Source organism: Gopherus flavomarginatus, chromosome 7 (assembly GCF_025201925.1).
Source record: "Gopherus flavomarginatus isolate rGopFla2 chromosome 7, rGopFla2.mat.asm, whole genome shotgun sequence".
Taxonomy (NCBI): Eukaryota; Metazoa; Chordata; order Testudines; family Testudinidae; genus Gopherus; species Gopherus flavomarginatus.
Genome location: NC_066623.1, coordinates 102,877,455 through 102,899,787, shown reverse-complemented (window position 1 = coordinate 102,899,787; position 22,333 = coordinate 102,877,455). Strand labels below are relative to the sequence as shown.

Below are 22,333 nucleotides of genomic sequence, written 5' to 3'. Positions count from 1 at the left end.
ATAAAAAATCCCCTTGCACTAAAACAGGAGCATTTACCCAGCTGAACCAAGTTTTAGTATGAGTAATAGCAACTCCTACCATGTTCTGCCTGCTTAATTTCCCCCCTGCTATTTTACTTTGATGTGGAATTCACATCCTATCACAAACTGTCATGCATCTTTGCTGCTACTGTGCTTCACTCCAGAGTGAGCTATCAGCGAGATACCTTGACTTTTAACTGCCACCTGTGTGCGGACATAAATAGATGTGGGAATTTTTCATTTTATTTTTTTTCACTCAGTAAAGATCTTCCATATCCATCTAGATGAAAGTTTCCTATTACATTGGAGAGTTGTTGGTCTCAGAAGAAAAATGCGTAATAGAACGGGGACAAAGTAGATTTCTTTGCAAATGCTGAAAGGTAGAGCGTGGAAAGCGGCAGGGCTGCAGACTGTGGCCTGTGGGTCTTTGGCCTGTACACAACAGACAGTGTGAGGCTGTTGTGCTCCAGTGCAAACACGAACAGAGATAACACATGGGCACATGCAAGGTTAAGTGCCTGGCGGCCCTTGATGTTAATTAGAAGCACTGTGGTCTACTCTAGCGGATAGAGCGCTGGACTGGAAAGCTGGTTCTCGCCCTGCCCCTGATCTTCTCCATGATTCACTCTGCCACTGATCTTCTGTGGACAAGTCACTTGACTTCTATGTTTCTGTTTCCCTTTTCAGTGTTCTCTATTTAGACTATACGCCCCCCAGAGCAAGGACTGTCTCTCCCATTTGCATCGTGCCTAGCAGAGAGGGGACTACCTTAACATAAATAAGTAGAAGTCAATTTCAAGCTCCTTGAGCACCACTCCTTCATACACAAGAGCACTGGGTAAGAAACAGGTGTAGCCAGAGGAGAGCTCATCCTTACTATGTAAATAAAGGGGTTTAGCTATGGGCTTCCATCTTAGTTACTTCTGCCTTGTGACAGAAATAAGCCAAAGTCCTGGTCTACACTTAAAATTTAGACAGGCCTAGCGACGTTGCTCAGGGGTATGAAAAATTCACGCCTTGAGTGCTGCAGTCAAGCTGATCCAAACCCTGGGGCAGACGCGGCTAGGTCAACAGAAGAATTCTTCCATCGCCCTAATTACTGCCACTTGGTGACATGGATTACCGATATCGACGGAAAAACCCCTTCCATCGATGTAGGAAGCATCTATACTACCACTCTGCAATGGTGCCTCTGTAACACCCATAGTGTGGGCACGCCCTTGGTGACCCCCACATCAGAGCTCTCATTTAAAGTAAGATCAGGTTCAGGACTGTTTTTAGCCTGGAACAGGTGTATGCAACATCAATGCAGTGCAGCGTAAAGCCCTAGATATACTACCCCAATGCATTTTCTTCAGATTAATCTAAGAACAACACAAATGCAGAACATGGTTAAAATAGGATATTTAGTTGTGTTATGAGCTTTTATTTAAAAAGCACATTTATACAGCAATAATTTCGCAGATACAAACTTCAATTTTGTATTCTACAAAAGTCTTTGAATATTCTTCTCTTTACAAAATGAAACATTACAAAAATACAGACAATTTAATATGATTTTTTTATACAATTGTCTCTAGTTGTAGTTATTTTCATTAAAATATTACTACCACAGACCTACAATATTTTAGTCAACTACAAAAAAAAAATTAATTCAATGCTTTTTTAAGCAGCAAAATGTAAATAACACAGGTCAAGACACAGTTTATAATCATAGTGGATATATCTAAAAAATTGTTTCAGAAATAATATTTTACATAGTTAATTTTTAATGTTTTATACATTATTTATATAATATTTATATATAAAAATCATAGCTTGCTATAGCTGAAATGATAGGACGGATTGTGTAATACAGATGTGCAAATGGCCATTCCACGTGGTTTGCATGATCCCTTTTCAATTTAGCTTTTTTTCAAAGTTTTAAGATAGATCTTCAATATTTGTCTTTAACTTCCATCAGAAAGCCAAACAGCTAGGAGAAATAGGCCAAATTCTGCTCTCTTTTACACACTCTTGAAACACAACCGATGCAACTGAGATCAGAATTTGGCCTAATGTCTATTGAATGGCTTATAAACAGGACCCTAAACAGAGAAGATGAGGGAATGCTCAAAACTGTTTGAAATCCAGGCTAGGACGTTCCACCCAGCAGTCCGTCCTAAAACTGCAGAATCATTGTTCCCTGGGACTCAATCCCAAATTCATAGTGCTAACATATCTTCCACAAGATCTTCCACTAACAACTGAAGTGACGTGAACTCCCAAAGGTGGCGGCGACAGCACAGAAAATCCTTCTGCAATTTATCAGGGCCAGGAGTAGTGAAGGGAGCCTTTTTTAAAATTAGGCCACTTGTTAATTTTGTGTAGGCTTGATGCCTCGTACAGTACTAATGTCACCAGGTACAAAGTGGAAATGAAGAGATTTGGCTTCTAAGTGGATAACGGATTCATTCATGCACAATTTGTTGTGGAACCACCTTAGATTGCTGGGTTTTTATTTAAGTTTATGTAGTATGACCAGGCACTCTTCTGACATTTTTGACTGGGCAAGCTTCTTCTGAATCAACATCACAGTATGGAACAGAGTCAAATAAAGCAATATTAAAAAGAAGGAGGGAGGGGAAAAGAGCGGTGACACTTAAAAACCAATCCCAAATCTTGAATCAGTGCTGTTTCTTGTATATAGTGCTATATAATTTATTTGTGAGTTTTTCTTACAGGCATTGGAAATCTTCCCAGTGAAAGCTAAGATGGCCGGCTTTACATAATCGTTTAGTGTTCATTGTGCTATGAACAATTTGGGTTCACTACAACATGAACACTCAACCAATTGCACGTCCAGAATTCCGGCATCACTGTTTGTGTGTTTGTTTTTCTCATTGTTGCTTTTGACTTAGTTGAACAATACCCATTTCATGCAAATGTTGCAAGTGAAAAGGCCAGAGAGTAAGACCTTATTAGTCGGGCAAGAAAGTCTCTCCCTACATTCTACTGTCTGATGAGATTTGAGAGCAGCAGGTAGTTGCTGTCAGCAGTCATTTTTGCAAAAAAAAAAAGGGGGGGAGAAGGGGGGGAGAGGATTGTGGAGGGAGGAGGGCTGCAAAGGTCTACACCATATTGTGGTGATTGTTCCGTTCAATGATGTCCACAGGTGAAAGGATATCTTTCCGGATTGGAGGAGGAGGCAGGGAGGTCCTCATCTTGGGTTTGAAGAGATCTGACACATAAAACACCTGTAAATAGAATTTAGAAATCAATGGAGTGACATTTGAAGAAGTTTTCCTTAAACAATATTTGATAGATTAACAATGAGAGAGTATTTGTGTTCTATTTTACAGCAACCAAATTGTTTGTTTGTTTGTCTGACTGACTACAGGACTGGGACCTAGGAATTCCTGAGCCCGAATCCCAGCTTTGAAACCACCTCACCGTGTGTCTTTAGACTCAGGGTCTGGTCTCAGAAGGTTCTGAGCATCCTCAGCTCCCACTGGGGCAATGGGAGTACTTAGCATTTTGTAAGACTGAGCCCTTAGCCTGTGTATGGCTGTTTTCCTAGCTGTGGCATAGGCATGTACAATACTTGACTACAAGCCACATAGGTGTTGGGAGGTTAAATGATAATGGTTCAGTATGAATTGTGGTGGGCATTAATAAATGATTGCATTTATTTGCTATAAATAGATTGATAACACACAACTCCACAGCATAGGCTTGAAAGCCTAGAAATAAAGAGAGTTCCTTGGGGCAGGGACTATCTTTTTGTTCTGTTTGTACAGCACCTAGGACAATAGGGTCCTGGTCCAGGTATACGCCTCCTAGGCACTACAGTTATACAACAATAATAATAAAATAATAATAATGACAATCAATATACTAGGCTCAAAGACTCCCCTCCCCCAAAAAAAAGTTTTAATCCTGCTTGCCTGACTCACACAAATAGCCCCACTGACTTAAAACTCTCTCTGAGGGGCAGTTAAAAGCCCTAAAGTTAAAACTACTCTACAAACGACGCTGCCTGTAACAGGCGGGAGGGATAGCTAAACCCAGGGTTGCGAGTTCAATCCCTGAGGGGGCCATTTGGGGATTGAGTTGGAGATTGGTCCTGCTTTGAGCAGCAGGTTGGACTAGATACCTCCTGAGGTCCCTTTCAACCCTAATTATCTATGAATCAGGGCCACCTGATATACTCTGCTTTCCCCTTTTCTCACGACACATGAGCTACGAAATTGAAGTTTAGTCAGGATGACTGTCTAGCAGTCAGAGTCCAACAGAAGGAGGAGATATTCTTGAATTCCTTTTCCTGCATACCCAATGACGTAACCGCGCTGCCGGATGTGAAAAGGCCAGCGTTTGACAATTTAGGGAGGCAGAAACACAATAAGAAACAGAGTGCTGGGAGGAAACCTTCATTTCCTCCTTGGCAGCCTTGGCCTAACCCTTATCAGTCCAGCATGACTGCTGCACTTTCTCTCTTACTAAACTTAAACCTGAAGCCAGAAGGGAAAACAGTCAGACAGTGTAACTCTCCGTAAACAACAAAACGCAGAGAGGACTCATCTTTGCTATTTAGCACCAGAACTTTGATATAAACAAAAACAAACTTAGTGACTTTTGAACACACATGCCAGCAAGCACCATGGCTACATCCCAGCCCCACTTTTGATGAGTCGGTGGGTCAGAATTTACCCGCTGAGCTGAAACTTATTTTGACACTGAAATTTGACAGCTGTCCATAGAGAACGCACTGCATTTCACTTCAGCCAAAGTGATAGGGAGAATGATACTTGGTATTTTAATCTTTGTAGGATCACAGCAATGCAGGGCTGGGAAGGACCTCAAGAGGTCATCAAGTTCAGCCCCCTCTGCTGAAGCAGAACCAAGTATGCCTAGACCATCCCTGAGAGGTGTTTCTCCAACTTGTTCTTAAAAACCTCCAGTGATGGGGATTCCACAACCTTCCATAGAAGCTTATTAGTTCCGAGCATAAGCCAATCATTGGCCGGTGTGGGGTTAAGGTTCCCTTAAGGAAGAGTTACCCTTTTTTAATGGTCCATTATGGGGTTTCTAAAACATCTGGTGGAGACAGGATACTGGATTGGATGGACTGGTGAGCTGATCTGGTATAGCAAGTCCTGCATTCCTATCAAGCTTATAGGATGGCAGCCTTAGAATAATAAATGTATTTGTATCTCTTCCTACTGCAGTGTTTGGAAGTGCCCTTGATTTAACACAATCAAATGGAAAAGGGATAAGATGCTTACATGAATAAGACTAGACTACACAATTACACTAGCTAGTCCAAATACAAGGGTTATTGAGCCGCATGCCTCAGGGTGGCTTATTGGTAAAGACAGGAAGACATTTCCCTCTCATTCCCTTGCTCATCATATGGCTGTCCAGATGCACTATTCAGCAGGAGTATTCCTTTTCCGCCTCAACATCTTTCTAAGCTACTATCAGAGACAGGAAACAAGGTTAGATGGAGAATTGGCCTGATCTGAAATGACTTCTAAAACTGAGAAATTGGGAGTCTGAATCCTTCACTTTTCAAATTTTATTACTTATCCGTAAATATTCATCTGGAACAGAAAAGCATAAGAGGCCCAACATTTAAAAAAAAAATCTTTTCCTTGAGTGAAAATGCGGACATTCAGATATCTAGCTAAATAACTGTGCCCACATATCTGCCGATTAGACAAATAAATGCTAGCATTTGTGCTACAGTAAACTGAGGGAGTAAAATTGCACCCACAAAAACAGAGGTGGATGAGTCCTTTTAAAAACAAACAAAAGTTATGCTCTGAATGTGCCAACGAGAGAATGCATTGCTGTAAAACATTTTTCTTTTTTTGGTTGTTAGAGCTCAAAGAATAAAATAAAATAAAATAAACCAGCTGTTTTGGAGTAATTCTGTTGCCATTTCTCTCACATGCCTGCCCCCTACCATTGGATTCAATCAGAAAGGTGTCCAACTTCTACATCAAGAAATCCATGACAAATCAATTTGTGGGAGGAGGTAGCATTTGTGGGAGGTTGCTCCGTGCAAGAGGCAGATGGAGATTATACTGAATGTGGCCTTATTTTATAAATGAGTCAGTTATGGATGGAGTATCATCCTGTGGTTGGTTGTTTTTTAGCCTTTCCTCTGCAGTTCACTGCTTTTGAGGGTTTAATTCAAATACTTGGTAATAGTTTTAATTCCCCTTTAAACTGTATTTCTCTCTAGCGTGGCTTGAGGCTATGTACACACTTACAGAAATCCTGAAACATGATCTTTTAGGGTCAAAACAGTGTGTTAAATCCTCCTAACGCTTGAACTGTTTAAGACTAAAAAAGGTAATAAAATGTGCAAAGTTTTTACTTGGATTTATTCCACTTCCTGTAGAAGGTGCTCTCCACCCATAAAGAAAATTTGACAGCAGAGAACTGGGATTGAACTATACAAACTAAGTCAGTATCTTGTATTTCCATTTAATAATCCCATTTCTTTTCATCATATTAAAGAAATCCATACTCAGATACACAACAGTAAAACAAACTAATATGACTTTTAAGAGTTGAAACCAAAAGGTATCTTGTCTCTTTAAACGTTTCCACTTGTGTAAACTACGTGATATGTATTAGTCTGCTTATCCTGCCATTTTGATTTTCGGAAATTCTCATCATATTTCACTTTGGCTCCAAGTAAAAATGTTTCATCAGCTGGAAGTGCTTGACACAAATGTCTTGCATTTGTTATTTCAGGCCGAGAAGGACAAATGCATCTGCTACAACTTTTAGCTTTGGTAACTCTTGGAGATGAAACACAGAACTGGCTTCCACGGAGAATTACAGCATGATTACTACTGCACTTAGCCTGAGAAACAGTTCTTGAGTCACAGCGGAAGGCTGTTCTTCAGAACCATTTTGAGTCACCCTTCTCTAACACAATGTAGTAGGGACTGATAAAACTGTGGCTAAGCAAGGAGGCCTTGAATGCCCCGTGAATCAAAGGTCAAGCCTGGCTTTATCATCTTCACCAGCTAGTAACGTAACAGAGGGAGAGCCCCAGCCAAGTGAAGGGGAAGTTACTCAGTGTGCGTCTCCAGAAAGGTTTCCCTGACAAGAAGGAGTTTATTGTTCTATGAGAAGAGCTGATTAGCTCAACAAGGAAACGGCAAGCCAAAGAACTGCATAACTTGTAACGGTTGATATTAACTAGCAATTCATTTCAAGGCAAATCTTGCCCCTGCATCACTGGTTCCAGTGAGTTTCCAGCTTTCAGAACTGGTCTGAAATGTGTTTTGCAAAGGTGTAGCAGAATCCTGGGGGAAGGGGTCATTAGGTTAATATGAAAGTGAGAGTGGGGCTAGGATCTGGTGGGGAGCAAAGGAAGTGAGTTGGGAGTTCCTAGGTAGGGTGACCAGACAGCAACTGTGAAAAATCGGGATGGGGGTGGGGGGTAATAGGCGCCTATATAAGACAAAGCCTCAAATATCAGGACTGTCCCTATAAAATCTGGACATCTGGTCATCCTACTCCCAGGCCTAACTCCTCTTTTATAGGAGGGGATGTGATGCGATCCATTAGGACTCTGGACACTGCAGCAGCCTCAAGGTTTCAGCTGTGGCTACGGAATGGCTCTGCAGCTGCGCTGTGGCTTATGCATCTGACGAAGAGGGCATTCACCCACGAAAGCTTATGCTCCAATACATCTGTTAGTCTTTAAGTAAGGTGCTACAGGACTATTTGTTCCTTTCAAGACTTCTAGTCTACAAGCAGTTAGCAGCTGGGCAAGACAGGGAGGAAGAGAAAGTGAAGAGCTAGGCATGGGAGTGCAGGGAAATTGTGCAGGGTGGTGGGAGGGATGCAACCCTGTGATCTCTGAGTTGTTCTGGGACATCATGGTAGATGGAGCATGCAAATTTGTAGGATCTAGGGCTATCAGTTGGGGTGAGTCTGACCCTAGGCTAAGGATGGAACTGGAAGCTAGTGAATTCTATTATGAAAACAAAAGCCTACTGCTTACAAGAGAAGGTCTAAGGTCGGACTTAGAGAGAGCCTGATCCTGGCTCCTTTACTCATGCGAGCTGTTCCTCTGACACACCCACAATTTAATCTGGCAGGAGGTGGGAAGGTTGCTCATTCCTGCACCACTGCCCTGATTCCAGCTGCAGGGAGCCCTGGAGTCGCTTCACAGTGGCAGCAGCCTAGCAGCATTTTAGAGCCCGTGGCCCTTACTGTTAAGGGAGCCTCCAACCATTCCCCCAAAATGAAGAAAAGAAATATAGGCTCATACTGGGCAAATACTAACCCTGGTCCTCATTTTTTAAACAAGTGAGTTCAGGATTCCAAGAACATTTTAGCTGTTTGCACCTGGACAAATACGCAACAGGGGTTTGGGTCTGAATCCCACTGGAAGCCCCTTGTATCTTTTCCAGGCAGTAGGATCAGGGCAGTGAATGACCAGTGCCCTTTCCACATCCGGGCTAGCAGTGGAGGCCTACAAAAGAGCAGTGAGTAGAGTGGGTGTGCCCTGAGCTAGAAGAGAAAGACCAGGCCTGTTTGTGAAATAACCAGGCAGCTGCTTCCTATGTTGATTTATTTCGTCACAGGAAAGTCAGCCTATGGGAGCAACATTCTCACCCTCCTCCTGGCCCACTACAATTTGCCATCTGTTAAAGGGTCAGGGAGGAGACCACCAGATATGCAACTTGTCACTAGGCAGGAAATGTACGAATGTCTGTCTCTAGCATCTGGACCCCTATTGTCTTTCAGAAGCCACTACTTAGATCAATCTCATGTTTCATCCTTTTATCATGTTGTGCATATTCTTCCCCCCTCTACCTGTGACAAAGCTTTCAAAAAGTGACAAAAAGAAGGTTATGAGGATTAGGAAATGCACACATAAAAAAACAGTCTGACTACATATACAGTTAATGCCCAGAGCAGTGTTGCCCAAACTTGGGACGCCACTTGTGCAGGGAAAGCCTCTGGCGGGCCGGGACGGTTTGTTTACCTGCCCTGTCCGCAGGTCCTGCCGATCATGGCTCCCACTGGCCGCGGTTCGCTGCTCCAGGCCAATGGGGGCTGCTGGAAGCGGCGTGGGCCGAGGGAAGTACTGGTGTACTTGGGGAGGAGGTGGGGAGGAGTGAGCTGGGGCAGGGAGTTCCCTTGCGTGCCGCTCCCCCCCCCCCTTACTTGCTGCAGGCAGCCCTCCCCGCACTCCCCTGCCCCAGCTCCCTCTGCCTAAATGCCAGTGGCAACCAGGGCGGCCGAAGATATGGCCGCAGCAGTCACTGCTGAAGAAAATGGCACCCCCCCAAATCCTAGTGCTCTAGGCGACTGCCCACGTCGCCTAAATGGTTGCATCGGCCCTGGATATGAAGCATGTGAACTGAGAAAAACTACTTCACTGTTCCAAAGCTTGCCTAGGACCTTTTTGCTCCCAGAACTTTCAACAGTGATGTGTTGTTGCTTTAACTGGCTGCTAAAAATATTAAAAGGTTTCCAAAGCTCTGAGGAAAACCGTGACATTTGAACAAAAGATACATATGAACCATAATGATTTTGCTCCTGCTATGCATAAAAGAGGCAAATTTAAGAAGGAAAGTCACTCATAGCAGTGGTCTATGTGGAAGACTTCCACCAATTAACCCTTTGGCACTGGTATTTAGGATTTACTGACACTAAGCCATAATGGTGCATGGGCACTTGGCAATGGCAAAACCCAACTCTCACACTCAAAGGGGTTAATCATTTTTTAAACAGCTAGATTCCAGCATTTTTTTTCATTTTTTTTTTTTTTTGGTTGCACAAGTTTGGCATTTTATCAATAAGTGGAAAATGCACAAACAACCTATTTTCCACTCCTGCGAATAAACCTCTAAGGAACTTTATTCCTTGCCTCGAGGTTTACTTTACTTTCAGATCAAGCAAAATAAAAAGTGTGTAACCTTTTGAAAACTTGGTTTTCGGATCTTCTAAAGCCACATAATTATTTTAGTCCCCCGTCCCTTTGTTTCTAAACAAGATAACTACACTGAAAACAATCACGTCATTACACAGAGCCGGCGCCTCCCATTCTGCCTACATTAAACGTTTACATGTGTCACTTTGAGTTAAAGGACTGTGCAATCAGGTCATCCTTTGGAAAGCAAATTGCATGAGAACAAGCCAGGCAGCGACAGACAAGCAATCATGGCTTTTGTAAACCATTTTCTCACAAACCTTTTTGCCACATAAAGAACAAAACAAAAAACCTGCAATCAAAAGAACAAACCCAAGATCCACATTCCCAGGCAGGGAATTTTTTTGGTTTAACTCTGAAGGGAACATATGTGTTCCCCACCTCCAAGACAGTCTTCTGGGATCTTTGATTCTGTATAGATCCTCTGCAGAGCCTTGAAAAGCAACACAGCTTTCATCAACAAAGGAGTGTGTAGCCTTTGAGGGAAAACTGCTACCACTGTTTGCATGTTAGCCTCCCTGAGCTGCACTGGTAATTTGCTTGGATTGGAGAGGGCCACTAATAATTGAATCCTTGCTAATCAGCGAAGATATTGACCCTAATGCTGATAGGGCAGAGCAGAACTCAGCTGCTTCACTTAAGATGCTGTGAGGGTTTTACATAACTAGGGTTTTAGAGGAGACTCTCTACATTTTACATATGGGTTTTGATCCTGCAAATCCTTGGCTGCTGCATTGTTGGTGTTATTACTCATTAGCACAAAGTAGGGGGAAGCACTACGTGTGGTTGTCCTCATTGCAAAGCATTGTCAAGTGCCCCGCGTGGGCTCAGGGGTGGAGAACGTGCACAGCTGAGGACACAGGGGCTTAACAGCCATCCTCCTGCTAATGAGGCTCTCTGCTCTTAAGCCTCAGAGCAGTTGCTGCACAGGAGTAACTAGGTAGCATTGCAACAGTTCTCTGATGCAGGATTGAGTCCTCTTTGCCTCCCATCTCATAGCACTCCCGACCTGCTCTGTGCAACGTCCATGCCCCCAGCAAAGACAGAGTTTTAGAGAGGCATTTGGTTTACACTGCGGCCCACATGAGAGAGCCATCCACCATGTAAATATTAACTCTCAACAGCCCCACCTGCCCTGAATTGGCTGGATTTCCTACCATGGTAAATAGTCTTTCTCACAGGTTATGCCCATCAGCATCTCCAGTGTTACCAGGATTGCCCTGTCATCAGTGCAATAGTAAGAGATGCCACTCACTATGCAGTAAGCCACCAGGGCTCCTTGTGCAAATCCTGCCAGCACATCCGTAGGGTGATGCTTGTGGTCAGACACACGGGACAATCCTGTGTAAAATGCCATCATGATCAGGGTAAACTGAAGAAGGGGACGTAGCAGACGGGCTCCTCTCCATGTGAATCTGGCCTGCAGATATAACTAAGGAGAGAAAAGAAAAACAAAGGGGAGCATTAATTTTACACCTTGATCACCGTCTGCGCAGCAACAGAGAACAAATGCTCTAGCTAGCTGTAGCAATGGAGTGGAGGAACGTCATTCTGCCCTTGGATGCATGCAGCTGGCTGCACTGGATACAGCAGGAATTTCATGCATTTATCCAAGGGCAGAACTTGGTCCTTAGCGTGTTAAGGCGGAAGGGGATGGGGGTTCTTTCAAGGAGATGAATTACTTCCGATAACAAAAACTGCCCTGGGTGCCTGAGGTAGTCATTGTGGCAGCACAACTGATGGGATTCTAATCCAGTGGTGAGAGGCAAGGGGAGCTGGCTTTCTGGGGGGCTCAGGCTGGACCTTGGACTGTGAGCCAGCCCCAACCCCTAGGCTTTAGAGCCTAAGCTCCAGCCCAAGCTGCAATGTCTACCTAGCTGTTTTTAGCACTGTAGCACAAGCCTGAGTCTGTGGACTCGGACACTGAGACTAGCTGCTGCGGGCTGCCATTCATTGTGTAGAGCGGTGATTCTCAAACTTTTGTACTGGTGACGCCTTTCACATAGCAAGCCTCTGAGCACAACCTCCCTTAGGAATTAAACACACTTTTTAATATATTTAACACCAGTATAAATGCTGGAGGCAAAGCAAGGTTTGGGGTGGAGGCTGACAGCTCACAACCCCCTGAGGGGTCCCAACCCCCAGTCTGAGAACCCCTGGTGTAGATGGACCCTAGGAGAAAGCAGTCCACACCACTGAGCGTTTTCAATTCCAGTTCATTCTGCATTAATAAGCCTGCTGAAGATAAAGGAGAAAAACAGCAATTCTCTAACATTTGCCAAGCAGCACAATGAGAGTTCGTATTAACACTATTAGCCAGACTGAGAATTAGGCTTGGCAGAATTCAATTTTTATTTTATTTTTATAATTTGAGCAGATCACATCGATGTTTATTTTTAAGCATTTTTTTCCAATTTTATCTATTTAAATTTTCAGTTATGCAGAATTATGGATTTAATCATCTTTTTCTATTATCCATTTATATTTCACAACCATGGGAAATTGGGCATGGGAGTGTCAGACAATAATTACTTAAGGGCAGTGTAGAACACAAAGTGCCAACAGCACGTGTCAAAATATACAAAACAAATGCCCTTATAGCAAGCGCTGATAAGTTCTCACTTTTTTCTTTGTCCATCTGTCAATTTCTATGATCATCAATGGAAATATGTTTTGTCAGTTTGTGTGGAGACTGTGAACTTGACATTTACCGACATTTACCAATAAAAAGCTAATCTGAGAGGGAGACGAGCTGCTTAAAGGCAGGAACCCTTCAGCAAGAAAAAGCTGGTGCTCTGCCCATAGCCACCTCCTTCAGTCTGTGCAAACAGGATAATTATTAATGGACCTACAAAGAGCCAGCCCTGTTCCAGAATAACTGATGTGTTACGTGGGGTTCACTCACTACTCGCACAAGCAGACCTTATGTTAGGGCTACTCACATCAGGAAAGACTTTCTGCCAGCTTGAGCCCTGATCCTTCAGCATACAGAATTCTGCAGTGCCTTTGTGTTACTCAAAATATAGAGGGGTGTGTGTGGGGGGGGGTAATGTTACTTTTACTTACAAGGGGAAACAAAAGGACTTGACCTGAAGTGAAGAAGTTGAAGTGATGTCAAATGGGCATTGTCCCCCCTACAGTTATCTTGAGCTTTTTTCCGTTGCAAACGGTGGGCACAACCTACTTCCCAAGTTCCTGTGGGAACTGGGGAAACCAAACGGGAAGAGACGACAGGAAAACTGGAACTTTCCGTTCACAAATCAAAGTTGCCTGAGGCCAATCATCCCCCAAGGCAGAGCCAAGAGGAGCAGGGCCCTCCCAGAAAGTGCTCCCTTCCTGTGCATGAGTGAGGAAGTGGAGACGGGGGTGGGGAAGACTGGATGGGGGGAGATGTGGAAAGGATGTAGGTCAGGAAGTCATAGCACTGTCTGGGGTGTGTGGATGCCTGGGCAGGGGACAGAAGCAGCAGCTTCTTCATTAACACTTGCAAGACTGAATACAATACCCCGCTAATGTCTAGAATTGTGGCCCAGCTAAACACCCTGCACAGCTCTGCCATCCTTACCAATGAAATAGACAATATAGCCGGTAGCCACATGTCAAAAAATGGTGATTCAGTAAGGTTTCTAGGCCAGCCGCTCTGCTGGCAGAATGGTGTAATGTAGCCTTTGTGTAAATAAGAAACAGGCCCAGGAATATTTCCATAGCATCCCCAAAAACACAGTAACGCTGTGCAAAGGCAAACCTGGAAAGCCGTACTAAATGGTTTAATATGTTGGGTTTGTTTCACAAACCTTTCACTTGCCCCTTTTGGAAAAAGTACACAGACTAACGTTAAAATGATCTGAAGAGGCATTTGCACCAAGCTAGCAGATGCTTCAAATTATCCAAATTGATAACCAATTAGGATTGAATAGAGCAGTACCAAAGCAGCTCAGTGTTGGCCAAAGCACATTACAGAGTCTCTGGAATACAGCAATATATATACTGGTAAATTCACTCCCACTCATTTGTACTTCCATTTTTAATAATAATTTATATGCTAGGGAAAGAATTAGTTAATCATAAAAATGCTTTATAAACACACTGCATCTTTCATCCAGAAGGATTTAAAAGCACTGCTCAAAGTACATGCACTTCAGCTACTGCTAAAATGCAATCATCTCTGAAGTGAAAGACTGAAGCTGTTTAATAGCACAGTGCAACACTACATAGCAATTTAAAACTATTTAACAGTAGGCACTTCTTTATTCACAGAACCAGCACCTTCCATGTGTTTCACTAACAGTGAACTGGCTTCTGAATGGTTTTCAAATGTCTATGTGCTCATTCTAGGCCAAATTCTGATACCCTTGGTCATACTGAATAATCCTTTACTCCTTAAGAAATCAATCAGTGGGAACTAATTGTGGAGATAAGATACTGTGGAACAGGATTTAAGGGGCTCACAATCTGCTCCCGTTATCATTCAAATGCACTTTCCTGATGTTGTTATACAGAGACAGTGCTGTCCCTTTAAAAGTCTACATTTTGGGAGGTAGGGTGGTGGTTTTTAAAGCAGCTGAGGGAGGTCAGCTAAATTTGCATTGCCAATGATGTTCAGATGCAAGATTGCAGCCTCTATCTCATTCAGATACAAGCATGGACCCTGTATACAGCATTACACTTTACACACAGTGCTCCTCAGCTTTGCTAGAAGAACTCAAGCCACGCATAAAGCTTCATGCTGGGTTCATTCCAGTTCCTTAAGAAAGAGGTTTCAAACGTTTGATGTGCAACAATAATGCATCTATCTCCTTCTGTATACTGATTTGAATTACTTCCCTGTCCTCTCCTCAATGCAGCCCAAAGGCTTCAACTAAAGAGTTCAATCAGAGTAGAAAAAACAAGAATTTAATTTAAAAGCCAATTAAAAATGAGCATTGAAATTCAATAGAACACAAGCTCAAAAGTGACAGACTCAAGACATTTGGGGGTAAAATGAGAAAAAATGTCTTCAAAACGTGCCAGTGCACCTGTTTGTGTCCTAATTGTGCCACACATCAGGCACTGCGTGCACACAGTTCAGACTGGCACATGTCCTTCTGTAAATACGGGACAAAAGCAATGCATGCCTGTATTAGGTAATTAAGGCTTCTAGTTGCCCGAGTTGTGGCACTCGTTGCTGGGTGATGTTGTGAAGGCCAAAACTATAACAGGGTTCAAAGAAGAACTAGATAAGTTCATAGACAATAGGCCCATCAATGGCTATTAGCCAGGATGATCAATGATACAACCCCATGCTCTGAATGTTCCTAGCCTCTGTTTGCCAAAAACTGGGTGTGGATGACGGGATGGATCACTTGATGATTCCCTGTTCTGTTCATTCCCTGTGAGGCTCCTGGCATTGGCCACTATCAGAAGACAGGATATTGGGCTATATTGGACCAGTATGGCCAGTCTTATGTCCTTATGCACATACACCTGATTTTGGACATACAAAAAACATGCAAGTACAATAGGGAGGACAGTCCAAAAATCAGAGCACTAGCCTGGGACGTGGAGGACCCCGATTCAATTCTTTGCTCTGCCACAGACATCTCGTGTGACCATGGGCAAGTCACTTAGCCTCTCTGTGCCTCAGTTCTGCCTCTGTGAAATGGGGATAATTGCACTTCCCTACCTCACAGGTGGTAGTGAGGATAAATACATAGAATATTGTACCTAAAACATAACATTTCCAGGCATGAATTTAGGAGGCTGGACTGAAGCTATATTGAAACTGTAGCCCTTGGAGTGTGTGTGTGTATGAAATACGTATCATAGGAGAAAAAAAGAAAAGCAAATCAGAAAGCTAAAGGAAAAACAGAAAGCATCAGAATCTCCTGGCACCGAAAAATCAGTGGCATAATGTAAGGCAGGAAACCCCCAGCAGCTTTTCCGTTAATCTTTTTCAGAGCAGACTGTAAGCAATTTGCAAATGGCTTCTGCTAAATGTGTAAATGCTGCCATGTAGGAGAAGTTTATGGGTGAGCCTGGCTGGGGGTAAGATAATAATGTAAAATATGTCATTCCCACTGCAGCCCACTGTGTAGCATTAAAAGAAAGTAACATATAATGATGAAAAGGAGCAGGCCTGACAAAACGCAAGAGGGAAGGAAGGATGAAGTGATCTGCAATAATATGTAGTAGTAGCTATTTAGAGAGCCTATCCATTGCTGGAAGTGCTGGCAGAGGAGCAGTTACCACTGAACAGATGGCTTTAGGAGCAATACATAGCTTTCCTCCTGCCAGGGAACTTCCACTGATGTCAGGGAGAGCAGACTGTGGTCAGCAAGTGAGCTAAGCAAACAGAACAAGACAACAGTTTGTGTCCATCTGCAGGATTACAAGTCAGGAGCAGGCTGGCAGAGAAGAATATATACACTTAATCCTTATACTTTGGAGTTGTTTACTGAGGAAGGTGCTAAGTAAGTAACTTGGCTGTCAAATAGAACTCTCCACTCACCCCATCCATATCACATGGCTGCATTCAGCCAGATCTAGGAAAGTTATCATTTTCTTTCCTAAGATTTTGCTCTGAGCATTGGCAGGGCCTTATCATGTGTCCCTGACTGAACTCTTTACACTTGACCTGACGTTATCTTCCATGTAATGCACCCTTCCCCCCCCCCACTCCCCTTTGAAGAGGGCACAAAGCCTGGAATGCTTATTTGGGCAAGACTCTCTAAGCCAAATTCATCCCTGGCAAAGTCCACTAGCCTGACTGGATGCAGTTAGCTGACTGATGATGAACTGCAGGATTAGGAGCCCAAAAGACCTCATAGGAGCAAAAGCACATTTGCATTTTCTTCCTTTTGTCGACCGCGTAATCTGAAATTTAATTGCAGATGGTTACCTGGGGTCACATTTTGGCCCTGATCCCATCAAAACCCAAAAATTATCAGCCAAGTAGGACTTGAACCAAACACTTATTTTTCTTAAATGACTCTTGCCAGCAAGTTAAAGAAGTACGGGCTGGATGAATGGACTATAAAGTGGACAGAAAGCTGGCTAGATTGTCGGGCTCAACGGGTAGTGATCAACGGCTCCATGTCTAGCTGGCAGCCAGTATCAAGTGGGGTGCCCCAAGGATCGGTCCTGGGACTGGTTTTGTTCAATATCTTCATTAATGATCTGGAGGATGGCATGGCTGCACCCTTAGCAAGTTTGCAGATGACACTAAACTGGGAGGAGTGGTTGATACACTGGAGTATAGAGATAGGATACAGAGGGTCCTAGACAAATTAGAGGATTGGGCTAAAAGAAATCTGATGAGGTTCAACAAGGACAAGTGCAGAGTCCTGCACTGAGGATGGAAGAATCCCATGCACTGCTACAGTCTAGGCAGCAGTTCTGCAGAAAAGGACCTAGGGGTTACAGTGGACGAGAAGCTGGATATGAGTCAACAGTGTTGTTGCCAAGAAGGCTAATGGCATTTTGGGCTGTATAAGTAGGAGCACTGCCAGCAGATCGAGGGACATGATCATTCCTCTCTATTCGGCACTGGTGAGGCCTCATCTGGAGTACTGTGTCCAGTTTTGGGCTCCACACTACAAGAAGGATGTGGAAAAAATGGAAAGAGTCCAGCGGAGGGCAACAAAAATGATTAGGGGACTGGAGCACATGACTTATGAGGAGAGGCAGAGGGAACTGGGATTGTTTAGTCTGCAGAAGAGAAGAATGAGAGGGGATTTGATAGCTGCTTTCAGCTACCTGAAAGGGGGTTCCAAAGGGACCAGAGGATGGATCTAGACTGTTCTCAGTGGTACCTGATGACAGAACAAGGAGTAATGCTCTCAAGTTGCAGTGGGGGAGGTTTAAGTTGGATATTAGGAAAAACTTTTTCATTGGGAGGGTGATGAAGCACTGGAATGGGTTACCTAGGGAGGTGGTGGAATCTCCATCCTTAGAGGTTTTTTAGGCCTGGCTTGACAAAGCCCTGGCTGGGATGATTTAATTGGGGATTGGTCCTGCTTTGAGCAGGGGGTTGGACTAGATGACCTCCTGCGGTCCCTTCCGTCATAACTGTCCTACTCAGATCTGAACCTTAGAGTTCAGAACATGAGAAGCTAGCATGAAACCTCCAAACTTAATTACCAGCTTGGATCTGATATCGCTGCCACCAGCCAGAATTCCAGTGTCTGGCTCACTCTGGTCTCCCCAAAACCTTCCCTGGGGAACCCCCAAGACTCAGATGCCCTGAGTCTCACCACAAAGGGAAATAACCCACTTCCCTTCCCCCTCTTTACCTCCTCCCAGATTTCCCTGCCCTGGGTACTCAAGAAGATTCCCTGCTTCAAGTCCTTGAAACACAAGTACCGAGAGATCAATCTCTCTCTCCCCTCACCCAGAGGGTATGCAAAGTCAGGCTTAGTAAATCTAACACAAAGAGATTCTCTCTTCCCCTCTGTCTTCTTCCTCCCACCAATTCCCTGGTGAGCTGCAGACTCAATTCCCTTGAGCCCCCACTAAAAAAAAAAAAAATCCACAGGTCTTAAACAGAAAGCTTTATATAAAAAGAAAGGAAAAGACATAAAATGATCTCTGTATCAAGGCGACAATATACAGGGTCAATTGCTTAAAAGAAAAAATGAATAAACAGCCTTATCCATAAAGAATACAATTTAACACATTCCAGCAACTACACACATGTAAATACAAAAAAAAACAATATAAACCTATTGTCTTACTATCCTTGTACTTACAACTTGGAAACAGAAGATTAGAAAGCCTGGAGATAGAAAGATCACTCTCAGAGCCGAGAGGGTCACCAAACCGAGACAAAGAACAAAGATCTCACACCCAAAACTTCCCTCCACCCAGATTTGAAAAGGTCTTGTTTCCTGATTGGTCCTCTGGTCAGGTGTTTGGTTCCCTTTGTTAACCCTTTACAGGTAAAATAACATTAACCCTTAGCTATCTGTTTATGACACCTTCCAACGCTGATATTCTATGATTCTATGACTCCAGATCATCCCCTGAGCTTGCATCTGCACGCCATTCTTGGACCAGACAGAGTATTTCATGACCCAGCTCTCCCCACTAAGCCACACGCAAAGAACAATGCTAAAGGATTGCAATCAGTCAGTTAATCTAAGGTGACATAATAACAGCAAACCTAAGTAATAACTGCTGGCATCTCAGTTCTCATGAGGGAATGAGGATCCCTGGAATACAAAAGAACTCAGATAGTTGTGATGTTATTATGAAGATTCCGTCACCATGCGGCATTGAATTGCAGGCTAATAACTGATGTTTCTCCTTAATTATGCTCACTGACAGGTGGGGGGGAAATTCTCTGCTATTCTTGCTTTCAGAGAAGAGAAAAGAACTCCGAGTAAAAGCCTGGTTCCCAGCACAAAGCTGAAACTTTCTGCAGGGCTTGAGGAATAGAAATCTCCCTTCAGCCCAGTTCAGGGCATTAGGGCATCAATGTAGCTAATCCAAAGATGTTACTTCAGGTTAATGACCACCCTAGAATCCACCGGCTTTCCCCTTCTTCCCCACTGTGCTTAGCTCTATGATCCACATGGGCTGAAAAGTCCTGTTGTACAGGCCATCTGCATCCTCGTAGTTCAACATCCTTATGGGCCTTATCTGACCTTCCGCCTTGTCTTCACTCAGAGGAGAAAAAAATGGTGTGTTCTTAACTCAAGTTAACTACCAGGAAGTAAAATCCTATTGCAGATCAGACAGTTTGTAATTTTCACATTAGTGGATTGAAATAAATCCCCAGCTTCCACGGAGTCTTTAACTTGACCTGCTAACTCCTGTGAAAACTACAAACCACCTTGTCTTCAGTAGGGTTTTATCTTGAGTGAAGAACAGCTCCTTTTTTCCCCCTAGTAAAGACACGCCCTTAGTGTGCACACAAATACAGTCAAACTTTCTCAGCCATTTCCAAACCAAATTGTATAACTCCTCTTCACCCATCCCACTATAAAAATTACAATAAGCATTATGGTTCTACTCAGCCAACTGGTAACAGGGCAAGAAAAATTAGTACAAACAGGATTACCAGAGAGTCATTTCCCTTTGTAAACTGTTATACAAAGCACGTGACACTAATTGCACGTTTCTGATGACAAGAAAATGACACAAAACGTAGCCCTGAATCTGTGTTTCAAATTGAGCCCCAAGCGCTTTTTCTGTGTATTAAATGTCTTCCTGGAGACACTTCCATAAGGATTAGGAATATAGAATCCCCTCTGGTACTTAGTATTTATTCCTATTTCACTAATGAGGGCAAATAGTAACAAAACTCTTGGCCTCATTTGGATATTTTATCAGTCCAGTTCCTAGTGGATAAATGTTCTCACTGGGAAAAAAAAGAAAAAAAAAGCCACTACAATTTACACTAGTTGACAGCATCACGAGGGAAGCCAAGGACTGTCCCATCTTCTCATCCTCAGGGCTAAACTCTCCAGGTCAAAGCTGGAGCACATGGGTTGGGCACTATGGGGGAATCTTGCACTGCTATTTCTACTCTAGATCATTTCTGTGGATAAATGACAGGCTGGGCTATCGGTCAGGCACCCTTCAGGTGCATCCGACGAAGTGGGTATTCACCCACGAAAGCTCATGCTCCAAAATGTCTGTTAGTCTATAAGGTGCCACAGGATTCTTTGCTGCTTTTACAGATCCAGACTAACATGGCTACCCCTCTGATCCTTCAGGAATGCTAAATCTACCCCATATTTGGACACCACAAAATGTGCACATTTTCTAAAGCTGTCTGACAGTTTTTGGTAGTGTTTCCCCACACAAGTACATATTTCCTAGTGAGTTTGAGGTCTCCATCTAGGCTCTCATGGCCAAAGATCTGGCCAATGAATGGTACAGACCTGTTGAAAAGGAAGGTTTGCATGAACGACATTTTTACAGAGGATTTTGCACATCAGTGAATTATTTTAGATACCCACCCACTCACAAACACAATATCTCGATGGTTTCCTGGGGCTGATCATTTAAGAATGAGATACTTGCTGAGGGTGAGCTTCACCACTGAATGAGTGTCCTGCATTGTTCACTAAGCCCCCATAAATTTGTCCAAGCATGTCTTTAAAAAAGGTCCTGGTGACTAATGACCTCCAATCTGCAGGACATGCAGCCAGTTCCCTGTTCCACAGGCTCCTGCCAAGCCCTTCATTATACAAGCCCTCAGCAGTGCAGCAGCCAAACTTTTGCTGAGCAGCTTCTCAGGAATCGGAGAGCAAACTATTTGTTTATATCAAGATGATTCCTTGATTGGAAGCATCAAACTTACTGACACCCAGACATGTTAGAAGCATGCAAAAATAGTGCTCTGCCATGATTTATCTGTGTTTCAAACCAGTCTCACAAAGCTTCTCTCACCCAGTCAACTGGGAAGGAGAGAGGGTTTTTTAACACCTGCTAATACAATATCATTAGTTTTTCTATCATTATCAGCTTTCAGTACAATGGATTTTGTGCTGGGATGGTACATTTTCATTATGATTTTGGTGGCAGAAAACACAAAGGAGAAGACTCTCGCATAGAGTGGCAGGAAGGTGTGGAATGACAAAGAGGAGGCCACTACAGGACAAGGAGAGGGACTGGCTTGCTGACGTCAGACATAGACTATACACAACTATGTCTTTGTTTGTTTCTTTTTTCTCCCCCGCTTCAATTTCCATCAAACACAAGAGTGTAATTTTTGCCCCAGCTCTATGAGCACAATTGAACAGAGAGCCTGACGGTGCCTGCTACCAATCCTAGCTCAGTCTTTCAAGCCTTAAAAACCTCTGGGAATTTTGGACCAGTAATCCTCCATCCAGAGGGCTAAATGGAACCAATCCAGTGTCACAGGTCAGTCTGCTATATCCCAGTCAAGGAGCAGAGGTCGGTGCCTTCCAGACGGCAGTCTTGCAGGACATAGGCTGTTCCGGTCAAAAGCCGGTTTCCACAATGTTTTGTTTTCAGTCTCTAGTGGGTTGAGGGAGAGAGGCAGACACTGCAGAGCGCTGATAGCCAAAGTGCTTCCATATGAGGACGATGGGAAGGGCAGGGACAGGGAGGAGAAATCAGAGCTGGATTACTGTTGGTGTTTGCCATGGCCGCAATCTCTCTCTCTCTCTCTCTGATATATCAGCACTGCCTGCTAACAGCTGAAACTGAGGCCCTGTCCCACAATGCACTTCTCAGTAGATTCAGATGAGAGTGCTTCCCCTCTGGAGGAGCTTAGCAGAAGGCTCATGGGCCGCAACTATTCAGCTGTGCGCTATCCCAAATACAAGGCAGTCATTAAAAGCCACATGGTAGCCTACTGTGGAGCTCAGAGAAAAAAATATGGGAGGCACTGGGGCAAAGTGGTGAAAA

General features: G+C 43.6%; 1 protein-coding gene across 1 annotated transcript in view; it reads right to left on the bottom strand.

Moving 5' to 3' along the window:
* Nucleotides 1-1,449: 1,449 nt before the first annotated feature.
* Nucleotides 1,450-22,333, bottom strand: part of PLPP3 (phospholipid phosphatase 3) — a 72,709-nt gene continuing 51,825 nt past the window's right edge. The window contains exons 5-6 of the mRNA XM_050962062.1: nt 11,229-11,405; nt 1,450-3,257 (exon numbers count right to left, since the gene is read on the bottom strand). Of these exons, the coding sequence (XP_050818019.1) occupies nt 3,132-3,257; nt 11,229-11,405 (303 nt within the window). The 3' untranslated portion in view covers nt 1,450-3,131. The remainder of the gene's footprint in view (nt 3,258-11,228; nt 11,406-22,333) is intronic.